Raw genomic sequence first — 14,819 nt, 5'->3', positions numbered from 1 at the left:
ACTGCTTCTGAGGGTCTGGGTCCTGTAAATATTGATTTTGATGTACAAATATTTTATTGAATTGTGGTACACTGGTATAAAGTTTTTATTGGATCATGGCAATAGTTAAAATATTTGCTTTTGTATGTGTTTGTATGTGAAATATTTTTATAACAAAGATCTATGTGAAATGCACAATAAACTAGCTTTATTCGAATCGATGTCGTGTTAAATCGGTTTCACACTACATTACAGGCATGTGGCAGACGCTCTTATCCAGAGCGACGTACAACAAAGTGTACAACCATAACCACGTTTCCTGCGTCACCTGCCCCATACCTGCAGTCGTTCACGTTCGGTGTTCAGCAGCAAGGGCTTCTGGGAGTAAATCAACAGTTGTTGTTTTAAATGTGCTTTACAAAGTTTAATTACTTATTGACAGAAACAACAATGACAAAATGTCGCATCGTACCTTCCTCTATCTGTACAAGTTCTCAGTCACATAAAATATAGTTGGTGGCTTCTGGTAGTTCATTCACCCGCGGAGAAATGTTTGCATCTCGTCTGTCTGCATCAGAACGCAGACGACGCCTGGGGAACAGGCACATCAGTAAAGACATTTTGTGTTCTGTCCCCCAAGGCGCCACGGAAGCACACGAACGACGCATCAAGTCAATCAACCCAGAAAGAAGTTTATCTGAAATGGATTTATTTAAATATAAATATGTGTACAAAGTTACAAGCAACAATAGCTCCTTTTTTTTTTTTAGCAAATAAAAATCTTAATACATTATTTTTAAAAAAAGAAAATGGCAATTAGTGTTGTGTTCCGGATCCTTCTTCCTCTCTGCTTTCGGTGATGGACAAACGGAGCGAGGGAGAAATGGTAAACCAAAGAAATCAATCGAGATAATATATATTTATATATGTCATAAAAAGATGCTATACAATAGAGCAGCTTACACGCTGTACATTAAGGCTTATATAAAATATAAAAATAAAACGAGCAATGCTTTTCTTCCACTTCTCGCTGCGTGACGTTCTGGCCCAATCGGGTGGACTGGGGAACGGATTTGAGGAGAACGGCAGCACACACAGTTCATTTTCGAACCCGTATCCATCCGGGTCCGAGTTTTAAAAAAACACACAAAATCTCTCGCGCTGCAAACGGACATGAACGAAAGTCGAATTATTTCACTTGTAGACACATCATCTGCATGCAACGGATAGAACGTAACTTTTGTTTTTCCCTTTGTACAGGTGATCCAGTGTTCCTGGGTAGTACAGTGTCTTGTAAAGGTGTCGAAGAAACCCGATTCTTCTGGAAATGGAGCACTGATCGTGTGTTAATTACCTAGCTACAGGATGAGGAACCCTGGCATGTCCCCACCTCAGAACAACCTTCTGGCAAGATAGCAACCCTGTAACAAAATGGCCAGGAACAGTACTATTTTCTCTTGTTTTTTGTTTTGTTTTTTTTTTCTAGATTACATCTTTTGAAGGCCTGTTTGGCTGCTGAAATTAACACACTGTATGTATCCTAAAATACATTGAGGTCAGAGGTCACCACCACTGCCCCCCTCTCCCTGCAAGTGTGCCCCGCCCTCTTTTGGTATCAACTTCCACTTTTGCTCGGCATCAAAGAAAGCAAACGATAAATGCGAAGTCGAGAGCAAGTTCGAAAGATGCCAACTGCCACTCTCTGACCTCTTGTCATTTCACTCGTTTTTTTTTTTTTCAGTCCCCTCCTTGAGTTGCCTGCTCTGATCTTTCAGGCTAACGATGTCAGAAAACTTCTTCAAAGTATAAATATGTCCTTCAGACTTCTCCCCAACTGATTTGGGCAGGCCGTACTGATTATTATTTTCATTTTTTTTTTTGTTTTTCCATTTGGCAAATCCCAGCGAATGTCGCTTGGCTGCCCTTCCTGACTGACGGTCTCTCTCATCACAGCTTGTTTCCAGGCTTTCCGTGCAGCTCAGTCCGTTTGTACCGGAGAGAGACACAAATGTGCTTAGGTTTCCTTCGCATGCCGACAAACACCAAACAACCACAATGTTTTTTCTTTTTTTTTGTCTGCATTTGTTTTTTAAAAATCCTCTTCCCTGGATATGTGTCCTTGAATCCAGATTGTCACCCAAGTTCTTGGGCCTCGTACAGACACGAGACAAAAGTCTCTGAATCAATCCAGAAAAAAGTAGAAAATGGCTTCGATGGGGATAATGCAAATTTTTTAAAATCAATTACACACCTTTCAAGGGAAGGAACACCAGGCAATGCACCTCATTGAGGACAATGGTTCTGATTCGGGCCTCTTGAGTGACGTGTCACGAATGAAGGCTTCATCTGATCAAGAGCACGCAAGACCGATTCAACAACAACACGACAATAAATTAAGAACGATTATCCCCCTTTTTCTTGGACCATGAGCATCCGGCATCTCCCCCCCTCCAAAGTGAACGGCCTCTGTCAGAGGGGTGACGTTCGCAGGAGCCTGCCGCCTGTCCTTCCTTTTTCCTTCTATTTATTTTTGATGTTTTTTGTGGCGGGGGGAGAGGACGTGCCAGGCTTTGCGCCGGACGCCTTTCGGCCCTCCGGGGGGCGGGGGTGCCGCGGGGCCCCCCCAGGTCAAACGTGCGTCTGCATGCGCTGGGTGGAGGGCCGGCCGTAGTCGGACTGCTGGGACGAGACCTGGGAGGAGGCGTAGGAGAAGCGGGAGGAGCCGGACACCTTGCTGGCCTGGTCCGAGTGGTCGTAGGCCTCCACCTTCTCGTAGGCGGCGGGCTTGACGTAGCTGGTGAAGGCGCGGCCGTAGGTGGCGGGCAGGTAGGCGGAGCTTCCGTAGAGGGCCTCTGAAGGGTAGGCGCCCTGCGGCTGGTTCTGCTGCTGCTGCTGCTGCTGGAGCTGGAGCTGCTGCTGCTGCTGCTGCTGCTGCTCGTAGCTGGAGCGCCCCCCGGTGGTGGTGGCGTAGCGGTGCGAGAAGTCGTAGATGCGCGGCTGGGCGGCGGCGGCGGCGGCGGCGTGCTGGCCGTACAGCGGGCTGGGAGAGGGCAGCTGGGACGGCGTGTAGACGGGGCGCGGGTTGGGCACGTACTCCGAGAAGCCGCTTCGGATGTGGCGGTCCTCGTGCGCGCGCACGTTGTAGTAGCCGTTGGTGGGGTCCTGGGGAGGAGGAGGAGGAGGAGGAGGAAGAGGAGGCATTACAAAATGAGTTTACGCTCGTTTACGTCAGGGCCGTCCGTGGACACACTCTTACTCAGAGCAACTTGCACATCTTACGCATTTTAACACACAATCCAGTCACACACCTGGATTCGTACCACAGCGATTCAGGTTAAGCGCTGTGGGTAAGTGTGCAACGGCAGTGTCCCTCTGGAGCAGCCCGGCTCCTGGCCGTTACGGCCGGCTCCTGGCACGCAAGCGTACCGTGCTGAGTGAGGAAGCTCGGCATGCTGAATAACAGACTACGAGAGGGAGGAGCCAGCTCTCATGATTAACAATAAAAGGCCGACTATTATTATTATTCTCTGTTCTGAGACGTGCGAAAGGGATTCGTTGTAGTCCGGGCTGTCTTCAGAAAAATAATGAAACGCAGGCGTGCTCCGCTCGCCATTGCGTGCGTCACGAATGGCACCGCGGTTTCTACAGCCTGCGTTTCGCTTCGTTTCTACATTACATTACAGGCATTTAGCAGACGCTCTTATCCAGAGCGACTTACACAACTTTTTTTTTACATAGCATTTTACGTTGTATCCATTTATACAGCTGGATATATACTGAAGCAATTCAGGTTAAGCACCTTGTTCAAGGGTACAACGGCAGTGTCCGAACCTGCGACCTTTCGGTTTCAAGCCCAGTTCCTTACCCCCCTGTGCTACACTTGCCAGATGTGGACACTTTTGCTTTAGGTAGCTGTTTTCCAGGGACAGAAATAAAATCCTCCTTAGCAGTTGAGCCAGTCCAAGTTTTAATTTTTTAGGAGATCACTGCATCGATCAGAAGCCACCAGCTTTGCTAGCGGTATGCTAACTTTCGCACGTTAGGACCTGGACTGGATCGATCCGCTGTGTGTGTGTGTGTTTGTTTATACAGGGTAGGTTGACTAAGCATGCATGTTCTTTAGCAGCTATGTTCTGTGAATGCTGCCCCCACCCCCACCCCCCCTAAAGTAGCCCAACCTGCATGTCTTTGGAGTGTTCGGAGTGCCCCACCTCCATCTCTGGTGGGTTTCAGGCCTTACCTTCAGGTCAGAGCGCTCATCTTCCTCTTCCTCCAGGAGGTCGCTGTGCTCTGTACGGGACGTCCCAGGAGACTCACTGCTGTTGGGAGCCTGGGGGGGGGGGTAAGAGACCTGTCAGTCATATCAAGCCACGCCCCCTTCAAATGATAATGACCACATAAATAAATGTAATGTAAATGTAATGTCATCAGACACTTTTACCCAAAGCGACGTACAAAAGTGCATTTCATGGTCATGGACAACTACAACACAGGTTCAGTAAGGCACGGTACTCATTTCGTACAGCTATTTCTAGCCAAGGACACAGTTTCAGTTCACACAGTGAACACTATTCAGACCTAACTTATGCCAAGCCAAACTAGGGAGAAGAACAAGCTACAATATTAGGACAAATACAAATGACCAAAAAGTGCTGGAATGGTGTGTACATGGTAAATGGTAAATGGACTGCATTTATATAGCGCTTTTATCCAAAGCGCTTTACAATTGATGCCTCTCATTCGCCAGAGCAGTTAGGGGTTAGGTGTCTTGCTCAAGGACACTTCGACATGCCCAGTGCGGGGTACATGTAACAGTACAATCTGTACGATAAGAAAAGGAAGGCCAGTTCTTTACCATCGGCTCCTTCACGTCCTCCTCGTCATCATTTCCCCGGGTGGCGTTGTGGTCGCTGTGCACGATTTGGACTCTGATGTCACTTTTAGAGAGACGCGTAACTTTTTTACCTGTGGGGGGGGAAGGGGAAGGGGGGAGGGGGGGATAAGAAACACAAGTTAGTTTAATGAGAGAGAGAGAGAGAAAAAATCACAATCAGGCACTTTTGGACAGCGGTGGCTGAGTGCTGTAGTCACATGACCGGGTGTGAACGCACTGTTACTCAAGAGCCCAGGCCAGCCGCAGTGTCTGTGGGCTTTTCTTTCTTTTCTTTTCTTTTTTCGTTTTTGTTTGTGGTTTCTTTTTTAGTCAGCAGCCGACGCCGGCCTTTAAAAGCAGGTGTGGACTCTGCGGCTAATTGATGACAAAGCAGTCGCTTAACTAACGCGCTGCGCAGAAAACCAATAAACACCGCGGCCCCCCAGGACTGGAACCCGCCTTTCCCCATTTTAGCGGCTTTAAGCAGATGTGCTCTTACCCAAAACACCGCTCGCTGGATTCCCAAATGGGAGCCTGCTGCTGTACCCTTGAGCAAGGTAATTAACCTGATTTGATTAGGAAAACACCCAGCTGAGTAAATGGGTAATGTGCTTTGCGCATGTTTTTTCTTTCTTTTAAACGCAGGCTATGTACCCACGCTGGATAAGGTCGTTTTATTAAGCACGTACGCAATGTTACTCGACTTGAAGGATGACCTACGTAAATACCCAACTGTGAACTACAGGACCCATGACCCCTTTCGCCCCAGCCTCACCTTTCCCAGAATTCCTGCAGCAGAAGGAGACCAAGGCGATGACGCAGATGAGGAGGACGCAGCCGCCGCCCACCGCAGCCCCGACGATGATCAGCACGGGGAGGGCCTCTGTGGGGGGGGGGGGGGGGTGGTGAGTTTCAGTCGGACATTGAGAGTGTAGCCAAGGCCCGCAGCGAGCTAGCCTCTCGCTTCCCCAAAACCGTACCCCGTAAACCTCACTCGTGTTAACGATTCCACCTGCAGTGCGCCGGAACTCAAACGCCCCCCTCCCCCCTCCCCACCGGGTCCCGCACCCTCGCGCCTGCGTCTGATCTCTCCCGAGGCAGGGTGGCGAGGCCTGACGCTCGGGAACAGCGTCCGACGCCGGCCTGATCAGAGATTCGGGGGGATGAGCGCCGCCCGTCTCCGCGAAGACGGCCGCGAGACGTCTGACGCACATTGTCGGTGAGGACCCTGATTTCGGCGTGTCCTGTAACGAAGGCTGAAAGGAGCCTGACGCTGGCCTTGTTCAAGCGTCGGCGGGGCGGATCGAAGCCCCCCTCAGCCGCCCAGGACGTGGCACGCGGCCGAGTTTTGATACACCTGTATTTTATTTATTTATTTATTTTTGATTAATTTCAGCGGCTGATCGATATCCATAATGGGCCCTATGTATTAATTAAGGCTACCATCTACTGATTAGCTTATATTGATTGCAAATACATAATTAAGATGACAGCGAGATTTGAAGTTTGCTAGACCCATTCCGCCCTCCTGCCAGCTGCACTGATTGAAATTACACCCCCCCCCCCGCCCCCGCCCCCGCCCCCCCCGGCCCCTGCTCTGATGTTGTTCCAGGCTGCTCTTAGAGGAGCTGGAGGGTGTCCAGAAGGGCCCAGGCCCAGCCCACCTTGCTCGGTGAGGGTGACGAGCGCAGAGCCCGTGCCGAAGCGGTTCCAGGCGGTGCAGTTGTAGCGCAGCTGGAAGTCCTGGGCCAGCGTCTCGGCCAGGACGAGCGAGGAGACCACGCCCCGCTCGCTCGCCACCGTCTGCACCGTGAACCGCCCCGAGGACCCGCTCGCCAGGCTCACGTCCCCGAACGTCCACACCTGCAGGGAGAGAGGGAGAGGGAGAGAGAGAGAGAGGGAGGGAGAGAGAGAGAGAGAGACAGAGAGAGAGAGTGTGAGTGGGGTGAGCGGGGTGACTCATTTTTAGGTGACTCTGTGCCCGGCAGCAGCGGTCGGGTGGTGACCATGCGTGACCGTGACCGAGCCGCCATCGCAGCAGAACCGAAAGTCAGCCGTCCCCCCCAGGGGTTAAAAAGCTCTGATCCCATCAAACAGAATCCTCCAGACGTTTGGTTACTCACCACCCACCCCCCCCCCCACACCCCCGCCCCCCTTCCCTCTCCCTTCCTCCTCTTGGCTGGCTGATACGAAAACCGGTCACGTCAACCGCAGCCTCCAGCTCCAGCCGGGGAGGTTAAGGAAACTTATTTTCTCAGTTTAAGGCTGTTCTCGGGGGTTTTTTTATTTGTTATTTTTTTCCCTCTTCGATGTCTGGCTGCTCTCCTGCGCAGACCTTAATGATCCTCTCACGGCACTCTGGTGCGAGGAGGTCACACCAGACCTTATCGAGGATCCTGATTGGCCGTTAATTGAAAGGGGGTGGGGGTGGTTGGAGGTTTGAGGGGCGGGGGGGGTTAGGGGGGGGCAGAAGGCGAGGGCCCCAGACGGCCACGCCCACCTTGCCACGTCTTCGATCAGGCGGCGGCGGGCGAGGGGCGGCAGGCCCGGAGGGCGGGGAGCGTGGCATCGCTCGGGCGGAATGGCGAGAGGAGCGCCGCTCGCTCGCCCGCCCGCTCGCCCGCCCACGCCAGCCCGCCCGCTCGCCCGCCCACGCCAGCCTGGGGAGGAGGAGGAGGAGGAGGCCGGCAGACGGAGAGAGAGAGAGAGAGAGAGAGATTGACTCACGATCTTATCGGGAGGGGGGCTGCTGCCCACCAGGCACTCCAGCTTGCCCTTGGAGTTCTTCACTGCGTGCTGCGTGGCGTCGGCCGTGAGGATGGGCGGCCCTGGAGAGAGAGAGAGAGAGAGAGAGAGAGGAGGGAGGGGAGGGGAGAGGGAGGGAGGGAGGAGAGGGAGGAGAGAGAGGAGGAGGGAGGGAGAGGGGAGGGAGGAGAGAGAGAGAGAGAGAGAGAGGAGGAGGAGGAGGGGGGAGGGAGAGAGGGAGAGAGAGAGAGAGAGGGAGGGAGGAGAGGAGGAGGAGAGGAGGAGAGGGAGGGGAGAGAGGGAGGAGGAGGAGAGAGAGAGGAGGGAGGAGGAGGAGAGAGGAGGGGAGAGGAGGAGGAGAGAGGGGGAGGGAGGGAGAGGAGAGAGAGAGAGAGAGGGGGAGGGAGAGAAGGAGAGAGGAGGGGAGAGAGAGAGAGGGAGGGGAGGAGGGGAGAGAGAGGAGAGAGAGAGGGGGAGAGGGAGAGAGAGGGGTAGAGGAGGGAGGAGGAGAGAGGGGAGGGAGAGAGAGAGGGACAGGAGGGAGCAGTCTCACACAGGCATACACACAGGGTCTGCATCAGGTACACGACAGCCGAGTAGCCTGCGATTCTGGGCACGAGGGACCTACACAGTATTAGCAGCTGCTTTAATGCTGTGGCTGATCTGTGTACACAGGAACACACACATACATGCCTGCGTCGGCACACACCACACACACAGACTGCTGTCACACACAACACAACACACACACATGCACAGCACACACACACACACACACACACTGTGCTCACACACACACACACACACACACACACACACTGGCTACACACACACAACACCACACACACACACACACGCCACACACACACACACACACACACACGCACACACACACACACACGCACACACACACACACACACACGCACACACTCCCACCACACTGAAGTGACTCCCCTACGCACACGCACCACGTGGCCTTGCAGTGTAGGTCGCCCCCTCGCCTGCGCCTTCACTGACAGCGAGTGGTCCCATTTCTCGAGCACCTCCGGTGGCGAGGCCTGCAGGTGTAGTCCCAGCTGAGCACCTGGGTGGAGGAGCCACACGTGTTCATTACTGAGCACCTGGAGTGGGAGGAGCCACAGTGTCAATTACTGAGCACCTGGAGTGGGAGGAGCCACAGTGTCAATTACTGAGCACCTGGAGTGGGAGGAGCCACAGTGTCAATTACTGAGCACCTGGAGTGGGAGGAGCCACACTGTTCGCATTACTGAGCACCTGGAGTGGGAGGAGCCACACTGTTTCCATTACTGAGCACCTGGAGTGGGAGGAGCCACACTGTGTCAATTACTGAGCACCTGGAGTGGGAGGAGCCACACTGTTCCCATTACTGAGCACCTGGAGTGGGAGGAGCCACACTGTTTCCATTACTGAGCACCTGGAGTGGGAGGAGCCACACTGTTTGCATTACTGAGCACCTGGAGTGGCAGGGGCCACACTGTTCCCATTACTGAGCACCTGGAGTGGGAGGAGCCACACTGTCACAGCCACCACAGTCACAAGGGAAGACACAGCCATCTCCATGGTAATTACAAACCCTGCCCCCCCCCCCCCCGCTCGCTCACTCGTGCCAAAGGGGATTCCGCCTCCCTGTGCCATTCACAAGCCACTCAACACCAACGCGAGCACTCCAATCAGGTCCAGTGATGCTCTTCCTGCTTCTCCATCGTTGCTTCAGGAACATTTGTCTGGGGCAGCGACTGCCAAACTTTCAGGACCCGATTGTGCTTTTGCAAGCTGACCATGAGTATCTAGTGTGCTTACTGTAGACATTTACAGCAATCAAATTAACTTTCTTTTTTTTTACTGCGGTAGCTACAAAGCACATGGTGCTGTTTAGATATTTGAAGGAAACTTTATAATTTCATATTTGAGAGGCAAGGCTGCAGGGGGCGGGACTTACCACGCTGGAGCCCTGTTTGGTCCAGGCCAGGGTGAGTGGCGGGTTCCCCGTCCAGGAGCAGGTGAAGGCCGCGTCCATGCCGATGTCCACCACCATGGGCTTGGGCTCCGACAGCAGCCTGGGTCCGACTGTGGGGTGACACGGCGAGGCACAGCCAATCAGCACGCAGCCCCTTACACGTTACGTCACCCGTGTGGGCGCCACAGGAAAGGGGGGTCTGAGGGGGGTGTCTGAGGGGGTGTCTGTATTCTGCTCAAATCCTTATATGATCCAATACTTATATACTTAAATACTTTAGGTGTTACCCCTGTGCATCACCGAGAATTTTCAGTGAAAGTTAAACTAAACCAAAATACTTAATCTCACCTACAAATAATTTTATTTGTAACACAGGTGAGTGTTCTCAGGAACGTTGCTGGTGTCGAAGGATTAAAGCATTTTTTAAACGGTCTGCTTCTGACGCGGTGGCCGGTGCATTGCTGAGTCAGGAGCCCGGAGTGTCCGCACTTACACTGAACGTCCACCAGGGTGCTGACGTTGGTGCTCCCCACGGAGTTGGACACTTCGCAGGACACGGGGTCGGTGAAGTAGGAGTGGTCCACCGTCACCTCCAGGCTGTCCCCGTTGGCTTCCGAGATCGGGACCCCGCCCTTGGACCACCTGTTCCACCGGGAGGGGGGGACAGGAAGTCACGTGATGAGGGTGAAAAAAGCAAAAAAATAAAAACCTACGAGTCTGGTGCGCCCTCCCCCCTCCAGCGCCATAAAGCATGACTGTTCCCGGCACTGCCTCCCCACCCAAGCGTGAGGCTCATTACCGCTAAATAAATGGAAAATGGAGGAGCTCTGAGGAGCGAGGAGGAGGAGCGAGGAGGAGCTCTGAGGAGCTGTGAGAGGCGGCGGCTCCGGGCCGATGAGGAGGCGGAGCTTGATTACCTGTACCCAGTGATTTCGGGGTTGGCCGACGCGGAGCAGATGAACAGGACCTTGGCTCCCTCCAAGACCGTCTGCGGCTGGACCGACAGGGTGACCGCGGGGGGGTCTGTAAACCGGGGAGGGGGGGGATTAGGTTAGTATCCCGCGTTCAGCATATTGAGGCACTCGGTGTTCAGCATAATGAGGTGTTCAGCATATTGAAGCGCTCTGTGTTCAGCATATTGAGGTGTTCAGCATATTGAAGCGCTCTGTGTTCAGCATATTGAGGTGTTCAGCATATTGAAGCGCTGGGTGTTCAGCATATTGAGGTGTTCAGCATATTGAGGTGTTCAGCATATTGAGGCGCTCTGTGTTCAGCGTTCGCGGCAGCCGGGCCTAAATCACAGCGCGGCGCGCGGCGTCTTCCCTTCCCGCCAACTTAACATCCGGAGCCGCTGAGAAACGGGGACGCTTCGGAGAGCTAGCCGAGCGCACGGGGTCCCTGGCTGGCGGTACAGCGCCCCCTGGAGGAAGCCCCCCAACCCAGGGAGGCAGCCCCCCCCCCCCCCCCACCCCCTCAGAGGACCCCCCCTCCCCAGAGGACCCCCCGGGCCGTACTCACGCTGGACGTTGATGGAGACGGAGGTCTGGCGGCCGGCCGGGGCGGCAGGGTTCACCACGCGGCAGGTGTAGGTGCGCCCCGAGTCCCGGTCCTCGGGCACGATGGGGAGCATGCTCACGGCCGACTCCCTCTTCCCGTCCTCCATCAGAGTCTGGCACAGAGAGGAGAACACAGCGCCCCCCTCTGTTAGTCCTCCGGTACTGCAAGCGGCTGTTTCCACTGCTGTTAGCGCTTAACACGTCCAGTCCAACCGAAGCAGACCGCAACAATAAGGTTAGGCCTTCTAACAGGAGAAGGTCCTGTCGAAAGTGTTCACCCGAGAGCACTGAGCACACAGAACTGAGAATCATCCACAAAAAAAAAGACAAATGGAAAAGGGGCGTGGCTCCGATGGGGTCTACAGGGCTGTGATTGGAGAATGACACTTCAGCGGACCGCAGACTGAGCGGATGCACCTTCAGCTGTCAATCACTGACAGACAGCCACGCTCACCAGATTCAGAAAAACACTCAAAGGAGGAAGAAAAAAAACGGTCTTTTAAAAGTGCAGCCAAAGTGGGACTGGCGAAATCTCCCATTAGTACTCAGGGGCACCGTCGCAGACGCAGCAGCTACACGCATGAATAGTCATTAGCGCGTTAAGACACGGCCCCCGTTACCAACACAAATCCTTCGCTTCCTGAAAATGATAAATGTGGCGAATGAAAAGCAGTGTTCCATTAATGAACTGAGAGAGTCCCGAAGAGAAACGACACACAGGGCTCTGTGGTGTTATTCAAAATACACACACACACACACACACACACACACACTGAGGCTCGACTTGGAATTAAATTATTGGGCAGAAACCATAATTGTGAAAATTGATTTTCCTTTCCCCCGTTCTCCTTCTGAATTGTCATGAAAGCCGAAGCGGACGCGGCAGTTAAACGCTCGCTATCTGATGTGTGACGTCTGGCCCATTGTGCCCTTCCACGACGGGAGCGGGCAGTCGATGGGACGCCTTGTTTATAGCCGGGGGCCTTTTAAAAAAAATAAATAAATAAAAAAAGCCACGGACGTCAATTCATTGTTTGGGGGGAAATCGATAGAGCTAAGTGAGGAAATGTGTAGATTTGAAAGATATTGCCCGGTGTCACAAAATGACAATAAGCAGCAACGGCAGACGCTGCTTCCATATCTCCGCAGCACGCCAGAGGAGGGAAGCTGCCCGCGAAATGAAGGGTGAACTGGAATCGATGAGTGTGTGTGTGTGCGTGTGTGTGTACTGTGTGTTAGTGGGTCGGTGGAGGGGTACCATTTTTACGGTAAATCGAGTCCCATCATTCCAAAACACCCTGGTCTCTTCCCTTTTCTCTCTCTCTCTCCCTCTTTCTTTCTCTCTCTCTCTCTTTCTCTCTCTCTCTCCCTCTCCCCCCTTCCTCTCTCCCTCCCTCCCCTCCGGGCTCTGGCCCTTAGCCGTGTCGCTTTAGCGTGCGTTAGCGTGCGTTAGCGTGGTCAGCGAGCGTGGCGAATGTGGCGCTTTGGCGGGCCGTGGGTGTTTTCACGCTCGGCCACGTTCTCATTGTGTCCTCGCACTGATGTGGGCGATCCCTCCTCTCGCCCCCTTTCTGCCCCCCCCTCCCTCTCTCTCTCTCTCTCTCTCCCTCTTCTCCCTCTCTCTCTCTCCCTCTCTCTCTCTCCCTCTCTCTCTCTCCCCTTCTCTCCTCCCTCTCTCTCTCTCTCTCTCTCCTCTCCTCTCCTCTCCTCCCGCCCTCTCCTCGCGGCGACTCCGCTGTCTCCCCGCTCATGCCCGCCTGAGCATCGACACGCTCCAGTTATGCTGCGCTGCCGGTGCATTAGAGAGAGCAGGGGGGCGGACGGCGGGGGGGGACAGGGGGGGGCGGAGGACGGGGGGGTTAGGTAGACGGGTGGGGGGGGGTAGAAGAGGTGGGGCAGACAGAGAGGAACAGGGACAAACTGCTGCGCTTTTTACAGAAATGCTCTAAACAAGCTTTCTCCTGAGAGGGAATGGTGGACAGGCAGAGATGTGCGTTATTCTGTGATTCACTCTGTTGGCAGTGATGCGGTGAGGGGTGAGGGGTGGGATGGGGTGGGGGGGGGTTGGTGGTGAGGAGTGGGAGGTTGGCAGTGTGGAGTGGGAGGTTGGTGGTGAGGAGTGGGAGGTTGGCGGTGAGGAGTGGGAGGTTGGCAGTGAGGAGTGGGAGGTTGGCGGTGTGGAGTGGGAGGTTGGTGGTGAGGAGTGGGAGGTTGGCGGTAAGGGGGGGGGGGTGGTTATGCCGGTTTCTCCTACCTTGGCGTACATGGCGGTCTCCTGGATCTCGCCGTCGCGGTACCAGGTGATGTCGGCGGCGGGCTTGGCCCCCGAGGCCCTGCAGGTGAGGTTGTGCGGCGTGTGGGCCTTCAGCTTGACCACGGGGCCCCCCTCCACCACGGGGTCGGCCGGGGGCACTGCGGGACGGAGGACAGGAGAGGAGGGGGGGTCACGGAGAGGCAGGGGGGTAACACAGAGCCTTCCTGTGCTGCCCCCTGCTGCTCGCTGTTTGTAGCGCAGCCATTTCACCTGTTCTTCCCCCCCCCACTGTGTGACCACTGCCCTCAACAAAACCACGGAAGCCTAAATTACTCTCCAAATTTGCGGTTTCGCTGCGGTGGCGTGTGAGAGCTGCACAGACCCCCACCCCGGGCCCATGGGTGCTGCTGAAGCGGATTTGTGATTCGGAAGGAGTCCGCTCTCCAGACCTGACAGACTTTCTTCTGTTTTCTCACGTTCTTTAAGTCAAACTCAGGGAGTCCCAGAATCATTACTCCGCTCCTTGTCTGGCTGCTTCTCGTTTTTTTCGTTTTTCTGTTGTCTGGCGATTTTTTTTCTTTTCTCGTCCAGTTTGTTTGTTCGTTCATTTGTTCATCCGCTCACATCCGTTTCCCAAGCCAATAAAAACGGAGGAAGCAAACAGCATGGTCCCCCTCCCCCCCCCCCCAGCCCCCCCTCCCGCTCCAAACCCCCTCCCCCCACCCCAAACCACCCAAACCAATTTCTGCGCTGGTGTGTGAGTTGTCAGAGGTGCGGCCGCCCCGGTGCCCGGACGCTAATGGAATCCCGGCTCCGCGCCGGCTCTCATTTCCCAGCCGATTCCCTCGGCCGACTCCCCGCCCGCCCGCCGGATTGCTTTGGTCCCGTGCACCCGCATCGATTTCCCCCCGCGCGTACCCCCCCCCCCCCCCAAGCCCCCCGCCTGCCCCTCTCCGTCCTCTCCAGGGGCTGGGGGGGGGGGGGGAATTTCCCCAAAAAAAGGAGAGTAAGGCGAGGCGAGGCCGACGTGGCCGGCTGAGGACTCCGCTGCGGAGGCGGCCGCCCCAGAGCTCCACAGCGCCCCCTCAGGCCGCCCGGTGAGCACGCAGACCCCTCCCCGTGCGTTACTGTAAAACCCGCCCGCCGCTGCCAGATCGGGTGACTCGCCACAAAAAAACCCGCTAACTGTGCAGAGCATCGGCGCTGGTCGACTCCGACTGCGGCAATCGCATTATCCCAGACTCCCGCAGCCTTGATTATCTGCTCAGAGGGAGAAGCGCCCCTCCCTGCAGCTGCCATCGTCAACTCCTTCCTCTCTCTCTCTAAAGAGTGCCGAGGTGTGATTTGGAACGGGGAGCTAAGTGCTAAGTGAGAGGGCGACGCGACGCTAAGCGCTCCCGGAGAAAACGCCGAAGGAAGAGTTAAGAGAAGTC

General features: G+C 54.7%; 1 protein-coding gene across 1 annotated transcript in view; it reads right to left on the bottom strand.

The window, feature by feature from the left end:
• Window positions 1–670: 670 nt before the first annotated feature.
• The window catches only part of kirrel3l (kirre like nephrin family adhesion molecule 3, like), a 42,884-nt gene continuing 28,735 nt past the window's right edge, over window positions 671–14,819 (bottom strand). Inside the window, exons 4-16 of the mRNA XM_064323390.1 lie at window positions 13,387–13,544; window positions 11,095–11,245; window positions 10,494–10,599; window positions 10,070–10,218; window positions 9,559–9,686; window positions 9,074–9,113; window positions 8,557–8,682; window positions 7,580–7,680; window positions 6,517–6,715; window positions 5,628–5,735; window positions 4,835–4,944; window positions 4,220–4,309; window positions 671–3,141 (exon numbers count right to left, since the gene is read on the bottom strand). Coding sequence (XP_064179460.1) covers window positions 2,608–3,141; window positions 4,220–4,309; window positions 4,835–4,944; window positions 5,628–5,735; window positions 6,517–6,715; window positions 7,580–7,680; window positions 8,557–8,682; window positions 9,074–9,113; window positions 9,559–9,686; window positions 10,070–10,218; window positions 10,494–10,599; window positions 11,095–11,245; window positions 13,387–13,544 — 2,000 coding nt within the window. The 3' untranslated portion in view covers window positions 671–2,607. The remainder of the gene's footprint in view (window positions 3,142–4,219; window positions 4,310–4,834; window positions 4,945–5,627; window positions 5,736–6,516; window positions 6,716–7,579; window positions 7,681–8,556; window positions 8,683–9,073; window positions 9,114–9,558; window positions 9,687–10,069; window positions 10,219–10,493; window positions 10,600–11,094; window positions 11,246–13,386; window positions 13,545–14,819) is intronic.

Source organism: Anguilla rostrata, chromosome 1 (assembly GCF_018555375.3).
Source record: "Anguilla rostrata isolate EN2019 chromosome 1, ASM1855537v3, whole genome shotgun sequence".
Taxonomy (NCBI): Eukaryota; Metazoa; Chordata; class Actinopteri; order Anguilliformes; family Anguillidae; genus Anguilla; species Anguilla rostrata.
The sequence above is the reverse complement of the archived record's forward strand: the minus strand, read 5'-3'. Positions and strand labels throughout refer to the sequence as shown.